Source organism: Halichoerus grypus, chromosome 2, assembly GCF_964656455.1.
Source record: "Halichoerus grypus chromosome 2, mHalGry1.hap1.1, whole genome shotgun sequence".
Classification (NCBI taxonomy): domain Eukaryota; kingdom Metazoa; phylum Chordata; class Mammalia; order Carnivora; family Phocidae; genus Halichoerus; species Halichoerus grypus.
This window is the reverse complement of record NC_135713.1, coordinates 59,626,550-59,644,769: the sequence shown is the minus strand read 5'-3', so window position 1 is coordinate 59,644,769 and position 18,220 is coordinate 59,626,550. Positions and strand designations below refer to the sequence as shown.

General features: G+C 38.6%; 1 protein-coding gene across 4 annotated transcripts in view; it reads right to left on the bottom strand.

The window, feature by feature from the left end:
- Window positions 1-18,220, bottom strand: part of RANBP17 (RAN binding protein 17) — a 321,688-nt gene that overhangs the window by 49,264 nt on the left and 254,204 nt on the right. For all 4 annotated transcript variants that reach the window (XM_078066864.1, XM_078066861.1, XM_078066863.1 and 1 more), the window contains 3 exons: window positions 15,037-15,125; window positions 7,796-7,903; window positions 4,665-4,747 (listed from right to left, as the gene is read on the bottom strand). In XM_078066864.1, coding sequence (XP_077922990.1) covers window positions 4,665-4,747; window positions 7,796-7,903; window positions 15,037-15,125 — 280 coding nt within the window. The remainder of the gene's footprint in view (window positions 1-4,664; window positions 4,748-7,795; window positions 7,904-15,036; window positions 15,126-18,220) is intronic.

The window sequence follows — 18,220 nt, the reverse complement described above, 5'->3', positions numbered from 1 at the left end:
TAAATGCACCTGGAGCATATATACTGCTTAAAGAACCCTGATGTAAATTCTTATATGTAGTGAATAATCATAACTGTTCCATCCATTTTCAAAGTTTACATTTTCGCACACTGAGCTTTCTTTTTTTTTTTTAAGATTTTATTTATTTGGGAGAGAGAGAATGAGAGACAGAGAGCATGAGAGGGAGGAGGGTCAGAGGGAGAAGGAGACTCCCCGCTGAGCAGGGAGCCCGACGTGGGACTTGATCCCGGGACTCCAGGATCATGACCTGAGCCGAAGGCAGCCACCCAACCAACTGAGCCACCCAGGCGCCCCACACTGAGCTTTCTTAAATCAGGTTATCTAAGGAAGGAATAAAAGCAGTTCCATTTTGGCTAGTCTTATGAGAATAATCACTATTTCTCCCTTCTGTGCACTCTTCAACCAATAGATGTCACTAAAGATACCAGTACCCAGAGGCTAAGGGAAGAAAAGATTAGACAAATGGAAATTGAGCATAAAAAACATCCAGTTCTTAAAACTGAGAAGTCGGCTTCCAAAGTAATAACATTTATTACACTGCATGCAACATTTTAACCAAAAATTTAAGAAAGAAATTTCTTTTATTAAGTTGCTCAGGCTGAATGGATCACAGCACTAAGTTTTGAAATACATGTTCTTGAAGCAATTTAAAACTCATTAGAAATAATAGGCTTGGGCTAGTAGAAAATGTGGTAAAATTTAATCCTCATCCAAATGTTACCTGGGCTGTACGAACAGGAAATTGTTTTGTGCTACTGTGGCTGACCTCATTGCTGACCCTGAGCTGTAACGGCGAGAAGGGCTGAGAGCTGAAGCAAAATTAAAAACTTACATCAAAGTAGATCATGACAGAATGCAGATAAATAAAACAGCATATCAAAAGTATTATTTTTCTGCCAGTCTCACTGAGCAGCAAGGTAGAGGTGTTCCACAAAATATGCAACAAATCAGGTGCTAATGAAAAAGAGTCCTCCCTGTGCTGCACCACCCCAATCACTGACTGCCCAAACACTGCCCATGAGACGTGAGCAGAGAAGAAATCCAGTGAAGATGGGGACAGAAGGGATCACAGAATGTTCTGGCCTCTTTCCTCCATGGGTTTCCCCTCCCTTCTGCTTGGCTTACCAAAGAAATAAATAATGCTGCTCTTCTGTGTCCTCCCAGTCATGCTCTCCCTTATCTTCCAGCCTCCTGGATGGCGACCACATGATCTCCCTCCATGAGCATATTACAGTCTCCAGAGGTAAAAGCATGGGTAATAAAGCATTACAGGGGTTGAAGATAGATCAAATCAGCTTGGCTGATGGGGGCCAGCATGGGAATCAGTGAAGGGCAAAAGATATTTTTCTATTATTCCATGTAAAGTGCATGTGTTGAAGTCAGGGCTGACAAAGTTGAAGGACATTTTTCCACGGAGCCTTTGGTTTCCCTTAAGTTTTAGGATAGAAATCGCCATACTTTAAAGAACTATGCTTCCTCATAAATACCCAAGGCACAATCTTCCTGTGGCAACTCCCAAGTGGCAATAAGGACTACGGAGGCCTACAGGACTATTGTTTGAAGTTACACAGACTGAATGAAATTTGAATTCAACTACTTGGTAGCTGTGCAATCTTTGGCAAGTTTCTTAATCTCTATGAGCTTCGATTTCTTCATCACAGTCATCACAGAAGCTAACTGGTCTAAGAGCTTGCCATGCACTATTGAACTGAATCCTCGTAACCACCTTATGAAGTAGGTATTCTTTTCTCCGTCTAACAGGAAACTGAAGCAAGAAAGGCTGAGCAACTTATCCAAGGCAAAATGAGTACTGAGTGGCAGAAAAATACCCACCTTGAGGATTTGATAGGCTAATGAATGATAAATGGTCTAGTGTAGGAGCAGGCATGTAATAGCTAATTAAAAAATAAAAGCTACCATTATTATTAGTCCAAGCCAAGGTGCAGAGCCTTGCTTTAATCCCCTAGTTTTTCTTTAGGGTAAGAAAACGTACTGGCTTTCCTTCTCAAGAATGCTTTGAAGGTTTTTTCTCTTTTCTGCTTCACCTCCTTTCTCTTCTTCCCACTCTTCCTCTCTCTCCTTCTGTCTGCTCCTCTTCTTCTTCTTCCAATGTAATCCTCACATAGTTAAGTTTCTCAGCTTTTGCTGCAATGCCTTTGCCTATGTCAGACAACGTGACAGAGGACTGGGTAGCTTCTGAAGCCAATAGATTTGGCATTATTCTGAGATTGTTTTTGGTGTCACTTGCTGGACATACATTCTGTCCTAGAGGTCCAGTAACACTGGACGAGAAAGTCACTGCTCTTATCAGTCCTAATGTAATAGTGAATAAGCCCCAAAGGAAAAATTACACTTAGTGAAAGAAACTGGATTGAGAAAAAGAAGGAAAGATACAATTGTGATTGATAACAGAAATCTGACATTTCCACAGTTAAAGCTCTATCAACTACTAAGCAATTCTTATACATACATTGTTTCCTAATAAGAAATATTATTTCCTTTTTAAAAGCGAGGAAATAGAAGCGAAGCACTTATTATAGGCAGAAGGAAGCAGGGCGGTGTGGTCCCAGCCAAGAGTAGAACCAAAAAGTGATGTGGTCAGTGAAACCCTGTCCAAAGAAGGCTGGTTCTGAGTCTAAGAGAACGGCTTTGGATCAAGGAGATGCATGTTCGCCGAATGCCATTCCATGTCACACCCTGTGCCAAGCCCTTTACCCAGAGTAGCTCACTTAACCACCTCTTCTAAGTAGACGAGTAGGTCAGTAGGTAGTCATTATTCCTATTTTCGTGTGTGAGAAAACAAGGCACAAAGAAGTATGGTGTCTTGGCTGATGGGCATGGAGTTGATAAGGGTTGGTACTATGATTGGTACTCAGAGCTTTTAATCTTCAAAAACTATGCTTTTTCTTTTTTTTTTTTTTAAAGATTTTATTTATTCATTTGAGAGAGAATGAGATAGAGAGAGAGCATGAGAGGGGGGAGGGTCAGAGGGAGAAGCAGACTCCCTGCCGAGCAGGGAGCCCGATGCGGGACTCGATCCCGGGACTCCAGGATCATGACCTGAGCTGAAGGCAGTCGCTTAACCAACTGAGCCACCCAGGTGCCCTTTCTCTTTTTTTTAAGTAGGCTCCATTCCCAGCGTGGTGCCCAGTGCGGGGCTTGAATTCATGACTCTGAGATCAAGACCTGAGCTGATATCAAGAGTTGGATTCTTAACCAACTAAGCGACCCAGGTGTCCCCCAAACTATGCTTTTTCTAAGATACCATTTTGGAAAATGGTCCAGACATTTATCTTTGGTAAAACAATGAAAGGAGTTAGATATACACCGGAAGTACAGCAAACTGCATTGAAAATATTTGAGAAGGGGTCAATTTTTACCTTTAGGAGGCAAAGCATTTCTACTTTATATGATTCTAAAGTGTCTATTTCCAACAGATAAAAAAAATTGTGACAATGTAGTTGTTGGTACAGATGAATATAGGAGAGTGAAAGTTTACTGCCTTAAATAGGTGCTTTCTGGAGTTTTCATACACTTACAATCTCAAACTCTAAAAATCAAATGCACAATTAAGACTAAGCATTTTTAACAGAGGCCTACAATGCATATAGATTATCATCCCAGAATGGGTTTTGAATTGAAGTGAAAACAATTTTTATTTTTCTGCCTTTTTTTTTAAAAAAACAAAACAAAACAGGCTTTTACTTTTAAAAAGGTGATACACTTTTAGTGGTTGTTCCTATACATACGTGTGCACACACACACACAGACACTTAAAGAGGCTTTACAAAATTTTGCAAAATCTGTTTCAAGGTGCTCAAAAAGAAATATGAGAATTACAGGTAATTTTTGAGACCAAATGTACTCAGAGTTGGCTACTGATTTGGAAAAGTAAGAACCAACAGGCAAAACAGAGAATAAGAGGAGAGGACACAGGGAACCATCTCTCAAGAAGAGCACCGCACAGAGCCCAGCCTGTAGGCAGCATTCATGGGGCAAAGTAGAACAGAGGATTCTTATCCATCCTCCCCCCATGCCCAGGCTCCATAAAGATCTCAGAGAGTTGAGAATTTCATTGATGAAGCTGTCAGAATTGGCAAGTATTAGGGTTTATGGTAGTTTTAAGGTTCAACTGTAACCGCTAACCAAATTTTTTGACAATAATTGAATAGGACCAGCTTTACTATAGAACTCTGATTCTAAGGGTGCAGTGCCCAAAAACTCACTGTAATAAAATATTTACTGCTCTTTAGCAGGATATTTTTCCCAAATTCAGTGCTGGTGACATACTGGTCTAAGTATTCCTTGATTCACAGTAGCAAATTCCCTGATGTAACTTTTGGCAATTTTGAATATGCTCTAACTTTTCAGTATTCTATCTAGTGTATTCCCTTTGCTTACTGACACTGCAATTTTATCCAGAAGAAATTCATCAAGTTGTTCAGGCATGATTTGTAGTCAAAGGCGTGCTGCTTACTTACTTTTGATGCCAGTATGATAGCTCTGGCTTTCTGCACTCCTATTACCCACTTCACAAATTCATACAGATATGAAGGTTCAAAAGAACAAAATAACTAACATCTTTCTTTTCTCCAAAGAGATAAAGTTATATTGCTGAGACAAATATGGAAAAAGATACTCACCATAAGTGCAAATCATTTTACTAGCTTCTCTGAAGAGAAGAATTCCATTAGGAGATGATACATCAAAATTCAAACGCTGGGATCTAAGAAATACAGCCAAAAATCAGACTCTATATGTAGATAAAGAAACCAGATGTAGATTTAAAGTGCCTACCATTTTCATTTATTAGAAGTAGCAGCAGTACAATTATCCCTTTTTTTAAAAGATTTATTTATTTATTTATTTGAGAGAGAGCACGTGTATGCGAGCGTGAGTGGGGGAGGGGCAGAGGGAGACAATCTCAAGCAGACTCCCTGTTGAGTACAGAGCCCGAGGCGGGCTTGATCTCACAACCCATGAGATCGTGACCTGGGCGGAAACCAAGAGTCAGATGCTTAACTGACTGAGCCATCCAGGCGCCCCTACAATGATCATTTTTTTAAAATGCCATTCCATTAAACAAGTGTTGATAAAATATGTATGCTGATTTCTCACTATAAAGACATTAGGACAATTAAGAAGAGTTAATTTCATTCATTTGCTGATTAAAGAATTCACTTTTATCTATCAAAACAATATCTTGACATCCTATATTGCAGACCTCTTACTCTCTTCTCTTTTCATGCAAAGTGGTTGATAGATAGTACATAACAAAATCCAGGTGTGTATATGTAAGTTTATATAAATACCTGGATAGAGGTTTACATTTGCAATCTCCTGTACTGCCCCATACATATTTTTAAAACAAATTCTAAAGTGATGGATAGAAGATCTAGGTACTTTTAATACTGTTCATATGCATAATGAATCACCTGAAACTTCAAGCATATTTCAAATACATTAAATTCCAGTCGGACTATAGTTTCCATTGTACATAGCTCAAATCAAGAGAAAGAAGTCCTAGAAGTTCTAAATGAGAACAATTCTACTTCTCTGGTTCCTGACAGGTGGGGGAACAGTATGAACAGGATAAAGGACTGATATGCCATTCTGACATAAATTTGCTTTTTAAACATCAGTTTGGCTTTAGCTGGTTCTGATATGCCTGGTGTCTGTGCTTTCAAGAAATAATGGTATAGGGGCGCCTGGGTGGCTCAGTTGGTTAAGCAACTGCCTTCGGCTCAGGTCATGATTCTGGAGTCCTGGGATCGAGTCCCACATCGGGCTCCCTGCTCAGCGGGGGGTCTGCTTCTCCCTCTGACCCTTCCCCTCTCATGCTCTCTGTCTCCCATTCTCTCTCTCAGATAAATAAATAAAATCTTTAAAAAAAAAAAAAAAAAAGAAATAATGGTATATATTTTTAAAGGACTAGCAAAAAATATGAAACCAGGTCCTAGCAAAGAGATACCAAAAAAGCAAAGATACTTGCTAAAGTCCTTTTGCCAGGAATGATGAATTGTTGCTTCTCCATGCTTTTTCAAAATGCTTTAGAATAAGGTGCAATGATAACTTATTAGAAATATTGTGAACCTTTTGATTGTTGGCATAAAATTATTGACTAAAGAAAAGAAATGTACATACATAATTCACATTAGATTCTGGAGAAATATAGACAAGATAACATTTTCTGAGGTTATAGATTTTCACTAGGTACTTCTTATATGATAATTGTGCTAGATATATATGAATCATTTGCCTACGGCAGGTATAAAATATAATATATAATGGAATGATTTTCTCATTTAGTATTAAATGTTATATCAGCAATATATAATATCAATTATCTGGTTGAAAACATCATAATTTCATAAAAACAAATTTCTAATATGAAATACATAGCTACCCTTCCTTATCTAAGATACATACAAGAATAGTTTTTAAGAAACAAACAGCCTTAAAAAGAGTAATACTCACATTTCTTTATTTGACAGGTCTTTTCCCACCTCTTGTTTAATAGATTTTAAATTATTATTGTGAAAAACCCAGCATGAGAGCTAAATTACAGCTGCAGTCCATACTCCTTCCCTGTCTGGATATCTCCCTTCCAACACGCAGTTTACAAAGAGGAACTGATGAAATAGGATGGTGATGTGACAGGTAATTTGGTGTGAAGCCACATTCATAATGACATATTTTAAAGAGGTAAAACCAATTAGCTTTTTGCAGTTTTTCTCTTTTAGCTACATCTTTGTTAACATTTACATGCAGAGTATTTGAATCTCTGCTGGTCTGTGCAAATTATAAGGTCAACTAGGCCATTTTTTCTTTATTTTTAAGTTTTTAGGCAATTTTTAAGAAGTGTTGTAGCTGTAAAAAAAAGAAGTGTTGTAGTTGCTGTTTATGCTATTTTTCACTCTTAAAATTTTTTTATTGAAGTATAATTAACAGATAGTGTCGTATTAGTTTCAGAACCACCATGAGATTATAGCTTACACCTGTTACAATGGCTAGAGTCAAAAAGACAAGAAATAACAAGTGTTGGTGAGAATGTGGAGAAAAAGGAACCCTTGTGCACTGTTGGTGGAATGCAAAATGGTGCAGCCACTGTGAAAAGTGGTATGGAGGGTGCTCAAAAAACTAAAACTAGAACTACCAGATGATCCAGCAGTTCCACTACTGGGCATTTACGTTCCCTCTCCCAAATGAAAACAGTAATTCGAAAAGATATAGGCACCCCTGTTTATTGTCATAGCAATTTAAATGAAAACGTTGAGCACACAAATCATCCACATACATGCATACTGCCAAAGAGGAAGAAGGATAACTTAGGAGTCAAAGCAGGGACAATCCCGGGGGCTCCTGAGACAAACTATGAGTCCATGAACTGCTCTGGGACTCAGTTCCCTTCTTCATAAAGAAAGCAGCTCAACTCGGAGACCTCTAAACTTCTTTTCTGCCTTAAAAGTCTACAGAATTCAGTTAAGCCCTGAAACGGTAAAAATAGCTGCCCTTCCTCCATTTGTGCCTTTGAATATTTTAAATAATGGTGGTGGTAGTCTTCCACCTCACACACCTAAGTGTACTACGTTCTTTCTCCCAAGGGGTCTCAACCTTATGTCTCTAATTCTATTGCTTTCAACAGTTATTTTAAACCTTCTGGTTCCTGAGTTCTTGCTAAGCCTTACATATACACATAGCAGGCAGGAAAATCTGACCTCTGGAGATGCTGCCAAATAGCGATTTTTTTTTTCTCCCCCAGTGCACTTCTTACCTATTTTGCATCAGTTCTGCCATAAGTTTTAAGATGGGAGTGGTACATGCTGGCTCTCCATACCACCGCTCGATCGTCCTCTGAAGAATGGGAAGATATGTGGGGTACCTTTTAAAAAGCCTGTTAAAGAACTTAAGGGTCAAAAGAAATATTGTTCCTGAAAATTAGTGGCACTTAAAAAGCAAAAAAGGAATCCACATTTGCTCTATGTTTAGTATACAATGGCGATTTTATAAGTTGCTCTCCCTAACCTACACAGCTGTACGTTTCTGGGGGGGCTGTAAATGATCTGCTCTTCTTTGTAACATATCCCATACATCATGTTCCTTCATTCTTGGTACACACTATAAATAAAAGACACACCCCAAAAGTATCATGTAAGTAACACATTTAAAGAATTGTGCTTAATACTGTAGGAAAGGAAGAGAAATTTAATGAGGATAAAGATATATTTGAATTGTTAATACCAGTTTCTTGGGCATTAAACTACTTAAGAAAAAAATGTTTATTATGAAATTTTGAAAATACATAAAAGTAGAGGGAAATAGTAATAATAACCCCCATACATCTATCTTTCAGCTTAGAAACTACCTATACTCTTTTTGTTTTTTTAAGTTGTTGACTTGCTCGGCTTGGTCCCACTGCAGTAGATCCAGGGAACACTGGAGATGTTAGCTTGAAGAAAAGCTCTGGGTAACTTTGAATATACTCAGAGTCAGCTAAAAGGTAGTCCCATGTACACCCAAGGAGAAATTCTCACATGTCCTCATCAATAGTAAGAAGTGTACACCTCTGATAAGTCAATGGCGGAGACCATCAGAACCTGGAAAACCTGCCTCACTGCCACTGGCCCTTTAAGCCATAACTGACCTCCTCCTTGACAAATGGACATATAAATAGAAAATTAAGGCCTAAAACTGCAGCAGAAAAAAAAACTCTTGCTGTGCCACTCCTTCCTTTCCTTTTTCTTTTCCTATTGTCTAGGTCTCTCTCTTTCTGATGTTTTCCAATGTACTTGTCTTTTTGTTTCAATGAAAGTGCTGAACTGAATCACTTAATGGCGTTCCTTCCCTGTGTGGTATGGGTAGAGATCTCCATGGTGAAAAAGATCACAATTCTTTCCCCTGTTCTTAGAATATATTTCATATTCCTTAGGATAGCATACAAGGATCTTTAAGATCCAGTCCTGCATACCTCCAGATTCATCTCTTTGTACTCCTGCCTTATCCATGGTTCAGCTGTTCTTAATTCTCTGCAAATCCACAGATGCCAACTCTCTTGTCTCCATTCCTCTACATTCGGCTTCTTCTGCTTTAACCCATTCCTCTTTCAACCTAGCTCAAGTTCACTTCCCCTGGGATGGTGAAACTTTCTCTTTTGCCAAAAGGCGTCAATCTCTTCCTCATCTACGTTCAATGAGCACTCTGACCCTGTATCTCTTAACAACAGATTCTACTAGGGTTGCTTGCTTGTGTTATCTGCCTGCCCCATTAGAAAGTGAGTTTCTAAAGGGCAGACTGTGCTTCCCTACCATGCCCCCCGCTATTGCTATTTGTTCCTCAGAAGCCTCCCTGGCCTCCCCCTCCCCTAAGACTTGGTTAGGTATGTTTCCTATGTATGGCTACGGTATCCTGTGCTAGCTAGTGCTTTCATATCTCTTTATCTCTCCTATTCTATTATACACTTCTTGAGGGCAGGACCTAGGCACTTGCTGTACACATGGACCTGGCGCAAAGTTGATTCCAATAAATATTTGTTGCTGTAAACTTGTCAACCTAAAAATGAGGTATAGCGTATTCGATTAGAATTATCTATTTATTTCTTCCAATGAAAATAAGCCTTCTAATCCCTTAAGAGTGGCAAGCTCCCTAAAATTGCAAAAGGCAATACTTTGTCTCCCCAGATATACAATGTTAAGTCTCTGTATTTGTATATTTTGTATTTGTATATGTTGAAAGAATTTACTTAACAAGTATTTACTGAAGGCCTATTGTAGAACTATCTATTCATTGTTTTAGACTCTCTGGAGACACCAGTGAACCAAACACTGAAAAATTCCTGCCCTCATGGAATTTATATTCTAATAAGAAAAGACAGAAAATAAATAAAAGACATATATGATATGTTAGAAAGTACTACAAAGGATAATAAGGTGGAGAAGGGAGATAAGAAGTGTGTATACATAAGGTTTCAGTTGGATAAAAATGAAAAAAAAAATGAAATCAATGAACTTAATTATTAATTCTATCTTGGCTATTGTCAGATAACTTACTGTTTTTTCCATGTAGTAGGAAATATGTTATTTTCAACAGATCATAGATACTATGTGCTATTTACTGCACTAGGCGCGAGGGATCCAGAGACAAGTAAGGTGTGGCTTTTATTCTTGGGGAATTCATCCTCAAGTCTGAGTGGCTGACATCTAGTAGAGATGCTCTGGGTACCAAAATTCGGAAGCAGTGCCAGAGGAGCACAGGTGAGAAAGGATTCCACCAAGAGACCCCCTGAGCACGAACTTGGTGATCACTGGTGGAAAAGCATCAGAAAGGCTTCTCAGGAAACGGCAAAGACCCAAATCTCGGAATCTCAGAGTACCCTAGGCACACGCAAGCCCCTTTGCCAGGCATTCTAAAGGCATCAGGCCCATCCTATTTTTCAGAGCACACTGCATGCACTATGGGAGAAAGCCGGGGGATATGAGGGGATGCTCCCTTTTCTGTGTGGAATGAGAGTGGGGCCAATTCTAATATGCTTCTGACAAGAGGTGACTGCCACAGAGAAAATGAGTGATTACTGGGAAGCAGAGTAGAGGCCTACCGAGCAGGGAGGTGAAAAGGGCTTCAGAGCAAGAGTGCCAGACTCAGATTACAGGGTGAGAAGCAGAACCTTCTCTCAGAGTTTAATTTTCCAGGGCCTGTGAGGACTACGTATATATGGAAAGCAGGAAGACAGTGGGAGCCCTTAGGTAGAAGAGGCACAGACCTATTGCTTTCACCTAAACCTTCTTGATGAATTCCTAACATCTCCATCAGATAAGTGAAAGATCATAAGCATTAATGATGTGACATTGCCTTAATCAGATGCCAAATACAACAAAATGAGAAGTATGGGGTTTCCTTCTTGACAACCACCACCCATCCATCCACCCACCGCGTAGTTAGTTTAACTTACTATGTGCTGGGCCCCAAAAAACAGAAATGAGTAAAAACGTAATTCTCTCCCCCTGGGATCTCATAGTAGGGGAAGCACGGTAATATCCTAGAAGGCAATAAAGGAGTTTTTCTTAAAACTGTTAGGAGATAGTGGTGTGAGGATGTGATTCCAGAAGAGAAATAGCCTGCCAGTTCACAGCTTATTTTAAAGGTACTCCACGAATGCAAAACAGGTGTACCTTTGTCCACGAAGCCAAATGCTGCTGGAAGTCTCTCCTTTCTCTCCTGTCTAGCAAATGCCTATTCAACTTTCAACACTTTGCCCAACTTTCACTTCCCTGGGAAGCCTACTTTTTTTTATTTTTTGGCCCAAAATGCCAATCTCTTCCTCTTACATGTTCATATGGCCCTTTGCATACATCTTTGTGACAACACATTGACTGTTCATTAGTATGTTATACTAGTGAATATTAGTATGTTATATCCACTAGATTGTGAGCTTCTAAAGAGCCGTCCATCTTATTCATTCTGGTAAAAAGCAATCCTTTTATTCATTCCTCAGGCCTGACACATGGTACTTAAAACAATGCTTGCTGAACAGTGATTTTTCAGGTTTACTTTACTACTTGTTTGGTAAGATCCAGGGAAATATCTGCACTTTGACAGAGCCCTTTCTGATTCCCCAGCTAAATGCAATCACTCTATTTGTATCTGTTGTTATGGCACTCATCACCTTCTATATTTTATTACAGTCATTTATGTAGGTATCTAACAGACTCTATTTAATTACAAGCTCATTTTGGGGTAGGATTTGAGTCTAAGTAATCTACATCCCTCATGAAACCTAGCACAGTCCTTAGCCAAATTTGCTGAATAAGTGAGCAAATGGGATTCCTTTGTCTCATCCCATATCAGGGAGAGGAACTAACAACAGCGGTGGAGTATTTACTTTGTGCCAGACATTACAGTGGGCCCTTTATAGATGTCAGTTCACTCACTTTTTACACTATACCTGTGAGACAGGTATGATTAACCCTGTTTTGTGGAAGAGAAAACTGATTCTGAGACAGTAAGGAAGTTCCCCAAGGCCTCACAGGTTAAGTGGTGAAGCCAGGACTGGAATCCAACGACTGTTTTATTCTGAGGTTTGCGCCCTTCTATATACCTCCACAGGGTCTTGTCTTTGTATGATGTGTTTATGCATACTAAGAAACAGCACCCATGACCTGACTGAAAACCAGTGGACTTAGAGATCAGGTTATGACGATCATACACTTTCCTTTTTCTTTTCTTTTTTTTCCAATTGCCGTCTGGATTTTTGACACTCAGCAGTCTAAGTATGATCTGGGAAAAGTCCAAACAAGGTGACTAAAGGCACTACAAGGTAAGCTGCTTTTATATTGTCATGTTCTCACTATAGGGGCAAAGAAGTGTATCAACGATTCTTCAATTCTCCAGGAGCAGAACAATTTATCAACATGTTTGCTATGTAGTTGCAGGCAATTTGGTTTTGGAAGGACAGTGATAAGCAATGCAGTTCGTGTAGCAGTTAATGCAGTCAGTGTTTACAGAAATGTTTTTGAATTAAATAGCTAACCACTAAAATAGCATTTTATCAAATAATTGCCATAAATAAAATGCATTTTGACTTTAAGATGACATATGCTCTTATAGGACATTTCTTCTGCATGCTAAGGACTGTATAACAAATTAAAGAACATACATTTATGTGGATAAAAGGCAAAAATAAACTTTCCCCAGCAGTAATGTGGGAATCATCACTGACGGTTTGACATATCAATATTTCAGGAAGAATAAATGACTTTCATATCCATGTTTGTTGTTTTTTTTTTTTTTTACCATATACTTATTCATTTTTACTTTACTAGAATACTTTGAAAAGAATCTATACCTTATCACCTGAAACTGCTTAAAGTATTTCAAAATATTTTAATAAAGCTTTTTGAATTATCAAATAATGTAACTTTTAAACAAATTTTACTATTATTATAAATATTTGCTCTTCATCCCTTGCCCAAAGGAAAACTATAAATCTTGTCTCAACTGAATGAACACCATTTATCATATTCATTTTGTTGTCAATACAATTATGAAAAGCCTTTGGCCTTTTCCCAAGGAAGCTGATTTGCTACTGAAACTCAATTATTATAAGCAAAGCCGGTACCAAGCCATCCTGTTTGGCAATCTAACATAGCTTCCTGCATAACTAACACTTCGCCCTCCACCACTGACCCTAATAACATCAACATCTATGGTCACATGGAGGAGACAATAGTTTCCAGTTCAAAACAAAACATTGAGTCCCAAGGCCTTCCATTTGCTATTGTCGCTATTGTCTGCCATCTGCTGGACAAAAGTTTCATTTCAGCTAGGTGCCCAAAAGACGAAGCTTAGGGAGGAAATGGAAAACAGACGTAATTAAAAACTTCAATTATAATATGTTCTATGAATTTTAGGCAGTATCAATTATGGCAGATATTTGTATTCTTTGACACTGAGGGGAAAGGTTCTGGACTTGATTCTTGGTTGGAACTGTTGAGGAGGGAAACATGAAACATTAATCGCTGGACTAGGCATGGAGTTACAGCTTGGTTTCAAGATCACCATCAATTTTAAAGTGCCAAAACTAGGTTTTTATGATTTTTCAAATAAATGAAAGTTTTTACTTTGTGAGCTTCTATTTATGTTTAGATAAATAAAAGGTCGTATGTAATTTCAGTTTATTGTTCATAGTTAAAAGACTTTTAGGACTTTCCATGTTAAAAACTACAGTCTCTGTACATGTACTTTGTATGCTGATATAAAGACATGGTTCTTCAATGACATGGAAAATTCTTATCTCTAACCCTTCTATGGACACATATATCTGATGAAGTAGGTTTTAATAGTAACTAAAAATGTAAGTCAGTATTCAAATTAATGTTAAAAATTTTTTTTTTAATGCGTAGAGTTCTCCCTAAAACATGCCCAGACCCCTTGTTAGCCATGTTTTTGGCCTAACTGTGGCATCCATAGTGAAAGACTGCCTTTAAGAAGTTTCTTTTGCAGCTTAATTTATGAAGGAAGTTTGGATAAGAAGGACTTCAAGAGCCAACTGAGAAATAGAGTAACTTAAAAAATAAAACAGCTTTAAGGCTATCGAATTCTTTTTAGGTGTTCTGATGGTTTTATGTATAAAGACATGAAAACATATTACACCTATACGACTTGTGTAAATTGTCACTTCCTGTTAGGATCAAGGAGGATTCATACAATATTATTAAAACAGTATTAATAGCAACTGTTTATGACTCCCAGATACGCTCCAGACATTATACAAAGTGTGTTACCTATTTTAAGGGTCACAGTGAGCTATGATACTGGATGTCTCCTTTTCTAGATGAGAAAACCAAGACTCAGAGAGGTGAAATGACTTGCCAAGGTTTACACGGCAAGTGGGGAGCTGGATTTCAAACCTGGTCTGACACCAAAGTCCACGCTCATCTCACTCTTATGTGAAGAGGTATTTCTGTGGGAGATGTTTGTTTCTTTGTTTATTGATGTTGTTCTCTGTACTAAGCCTTGGCAAAGGAAAATTCAGATTTTATACCAAATGAAAAATCCTGACCATTTATTTCCCCTTTTTCACGTCCATTAATATTTTCATGACGGCGAAAAACTGTAGCATGACAAATTAAGCCTCTGAGAGATAAAGTCACCTGCTAATTGAGATGGAGTAGAAATTCAAATCTCCTCGAAAAATGCCAAATGGTAAGATTCATTGATCCTGAGTTAAAGATGTTAGCCTGATTATCCCTGCAATCCCTACATAAACAATCATTTGGGGATGTGATTTTTAAGTTGTCAATATTTAATGGCACCAAAAAGTGACCTCTCTGAGCTGGGTCTCCAAATGCTGTGCTCAGTTATCTGCACTGCTGCCACTGTGCTGTAATTTTTAGCTGATTACACATTAGTTCATTTAGCTTTGTTTCCTCTTCCCTACTGTGCCATACTATTAAACGAAAGCGAGGGGCCTGGCACCCCTCTGTGCACGGAGCTGGTATTGTCACACTGTAATAAGGATACATCCAGTCAAACAGCATGGTGTAGCTGCTCTTTGTGTTCAGTGCAAAGGCAATCCCTCGAAGATCTCTTGCCAGCCCGATCAACATACGCTGTCAGTGGGAAAGAGACACAGTAATTGATTTTCACGTTAGCACAGAGCAGATGGAGTAATAATCAGGCAATAATGACCACATATCTGATTTTGATTCATTAGCTAAAATGTCTCGCTCAGATCCCTTTCTATAGAAAACCGTAGACCCTTTTAAACAAGCAGACCATCAAATCTGCTGACCAACTCGACTTTGCTTCTTATAAATTGAGCTAAGTCATGATTCCAGTAGTTTAGGAACATTTGGATTCTTAATATACTTTGTTTCTGAATAATGCCAAATTAGAAAAAAAAAGCGGGGGGAGAAGAGGATTGATAATTCCACAGAACAGAGATGCACAGGGTCTAGACGTTATTTAATAATAGCAAATCTTAAACCACACTGGCTTGCATGCAGTCAGTCCACTATGCAACCTAGAGTCTATCCTGGAAGCACACTGGCATTTAAAGATCCCGAAAGAATATCTCTAGTCACCGAGGACAAAATAAAACTGGCCAGGTGACCTATTGCTACCATGACATTCCGAGAAGGGCATTCACAATCCCCAAGCAAGGAAAAGGAAAAGGTGTAAGGAAAAGAGATCTGTACTGGTTATTAGAAGACTTGAATTTGAGTCCCAGCTCTGTTGCTTGGCTGTAAGACTTAAGGCAAGGCAACAACTTACAGTCTCAGTTTTCTCATCTATAAAAGGGGCTACTATTGCCTCTTTCACAGAGGCATTGTGAGGAATAAATTTGATAAATTTATGTAAAAATGCCTAACAAGAGCCTGACACGTACTAAATGTTCCATAAATATTTAGTTTCAGAGAGACAGAAAAAAACTACTTGACTCTTAAATAAAAGAGATCTGACTTGTACTCCGGACTCTTAATTAAGCTGTCCTTAGGATGATGCTTGGGAAGAGAAAAAGAAAACCCAGGAACAGATGCTAGAATGTCAGGACAAAGAGCACAAATAAACATAATTGCAAAACAAGGGGGTGGGATAATTGAGATATGCAACTGTGATTTCTGAAGATACTGTTTCAGTAGAAAGATTCTGCCAGGAAATGGCTCTGAAGTTTTCTTTTTACCAGATTTTCTTTTTCCTCACACATTGGTTAAGAAATGAAAACCTCTTTATAGGAAGGCCTTTAAATGATCATCAAGGACTTGGAAGTGAATCGTAAGCCTCACCTTAATGGCTAAATAACATCTCAAAGTAAAATAACCGTTTATCTGTCAGAAGTACCTGCAATTTCTGATCATCCCCCAACCTTGTACCTAAAAGGTGACTCGATATAACCAGAAGTCATCGTTTATAAAATATTTAGTTTCTAACCGCCTAACCGTTTCTAAAGTGATGGTAATCTAAATTTCTGAGTCTGTAAACCCTGAATTTCTGTTTCTTTAAATGACTCATTCTTTTTCCTCTCATAATCTCACTAGTCCTTGTTAGTCTAGAATCGGCTCACCTCCTTACAGTTCTCTCATGTGACTTGCTATTTTTTTTAAAAAAAGCCGTTTTGCCTTTTATGTAACCTATTTTCACCACCTGGAACCTGTTTCCTTCTTTTGTAGCTTTCCACGTTTCTCACAGCCCCCAGAACAAAATACGTCTTCTAAGAAGCCTTCTTGGAACAATCCTGTTCTGAGTACGTAGCTCTGCAGTCTTTCTATGATAGTGGGCATTTCTATTTTTATTATGTATACTTACAGGTTACAGGTTATGCTTTCAACTAACATTAAGTTTTCACATATACATAAGGCACCCACATTCAGCTCTAAACTGGTCAATAGGAACCAGGAGTTTCACTTTCTTCATGCCTAGTGCAAAGGGCTCTTAAAATATCTTTAGACCATCTTCATTACACAAAAAGGTTAACATTTACTTTATCACAAATTTTTCTTCTTTAAAAGATGCCAAGTTAATAAAAGTGCTCTAAGTGACTCGAATCTATGAAATCATATCAACGTTTACTTTTAGAAAATGTTACTACAGAGCAGAGGAAGCATATAACAATATAAGAGCTAATTGTATCTTTTCAACAGATTCAACTGGACAGGAAAATGCAGTGTTCACGTGAATAAGAAATAGATTTCTTATGCTCAAACAGTATCTTGTATCTTACGGCAGCAAGAGTACTGTCAGAGTCTATACAGATACTCAGCACTAAGGGACTACTTTCTTGGTAGCCAAAACGTACCCAGCTCTGCTATGAGACAGGCCGACTGTCACCTAGAAGTTCAACTGGACTACTAAGCAATCTCAGAGAGCAAGAGGTGGTCTGACCGAAATTTAGGGAAGGGGGAGCCACGGTTCACCATCTCATTTAAAATAGTACAAAGGGGTTTATTTCAAAAGTTGCCCTTCTCCTACAGTTGGTCCACACTTGATTGATCCTATGTCTTTAGTGAGGCTGGTTTGGGGAGCCGGGTAGGTCTGGGGTATCTGATCTTAAGGATTCCTTCTGGATAGTTCGAGGAGAAACCGCTCAGTGCTTCAGCACGCTGCACGGTGAACAGTTGTCTGTGTGCCAAAGTGTGAGACGAATGGGCCGGGAAACAGCTGAAATGCGGCTCCTTCCACCCTGACCCCCAAAACAGGGTTTCTAATGGAAAGTCTGACAGACCCTTTACTGTAGTGGCACTACTGGGGGCAGCTATAATATTATCCTCATAATTCTACTATATAATAACAACAAAGAAAAAGAAGGTGAAGGGTCATTGTGCTTTGTCTTTAGAATTAAGATGGCTGTCTTCATCCTTACAGCATACTCTTAATTCTGGAGACACATCTTAATAACCTCTAAATAGTTCCAACAAAAGAGCCGTGTCAGAGGAATGAGCAGGCCCCAAGGTGTTTCAACTGGAGTGTTTTCATCTGCCTTTATTGCTCTATCCCTCTCCAGAATTAAGGCAATAACCTGTGATAAATTATTCAGGAACTGCTACAGGGATCAAAGCAAAATCATTCTGTTAAAGTGCTGTTTGCAACATTTGGCACTTAGTGCGAAAACTTTTAATGTGCGCATGCTGAAAATCAAGGATTTTAAATAATTTAACATTGTGGAGTTTTTACGAAGGGACTAAAGATAGCAGGTTCCTATTTAACT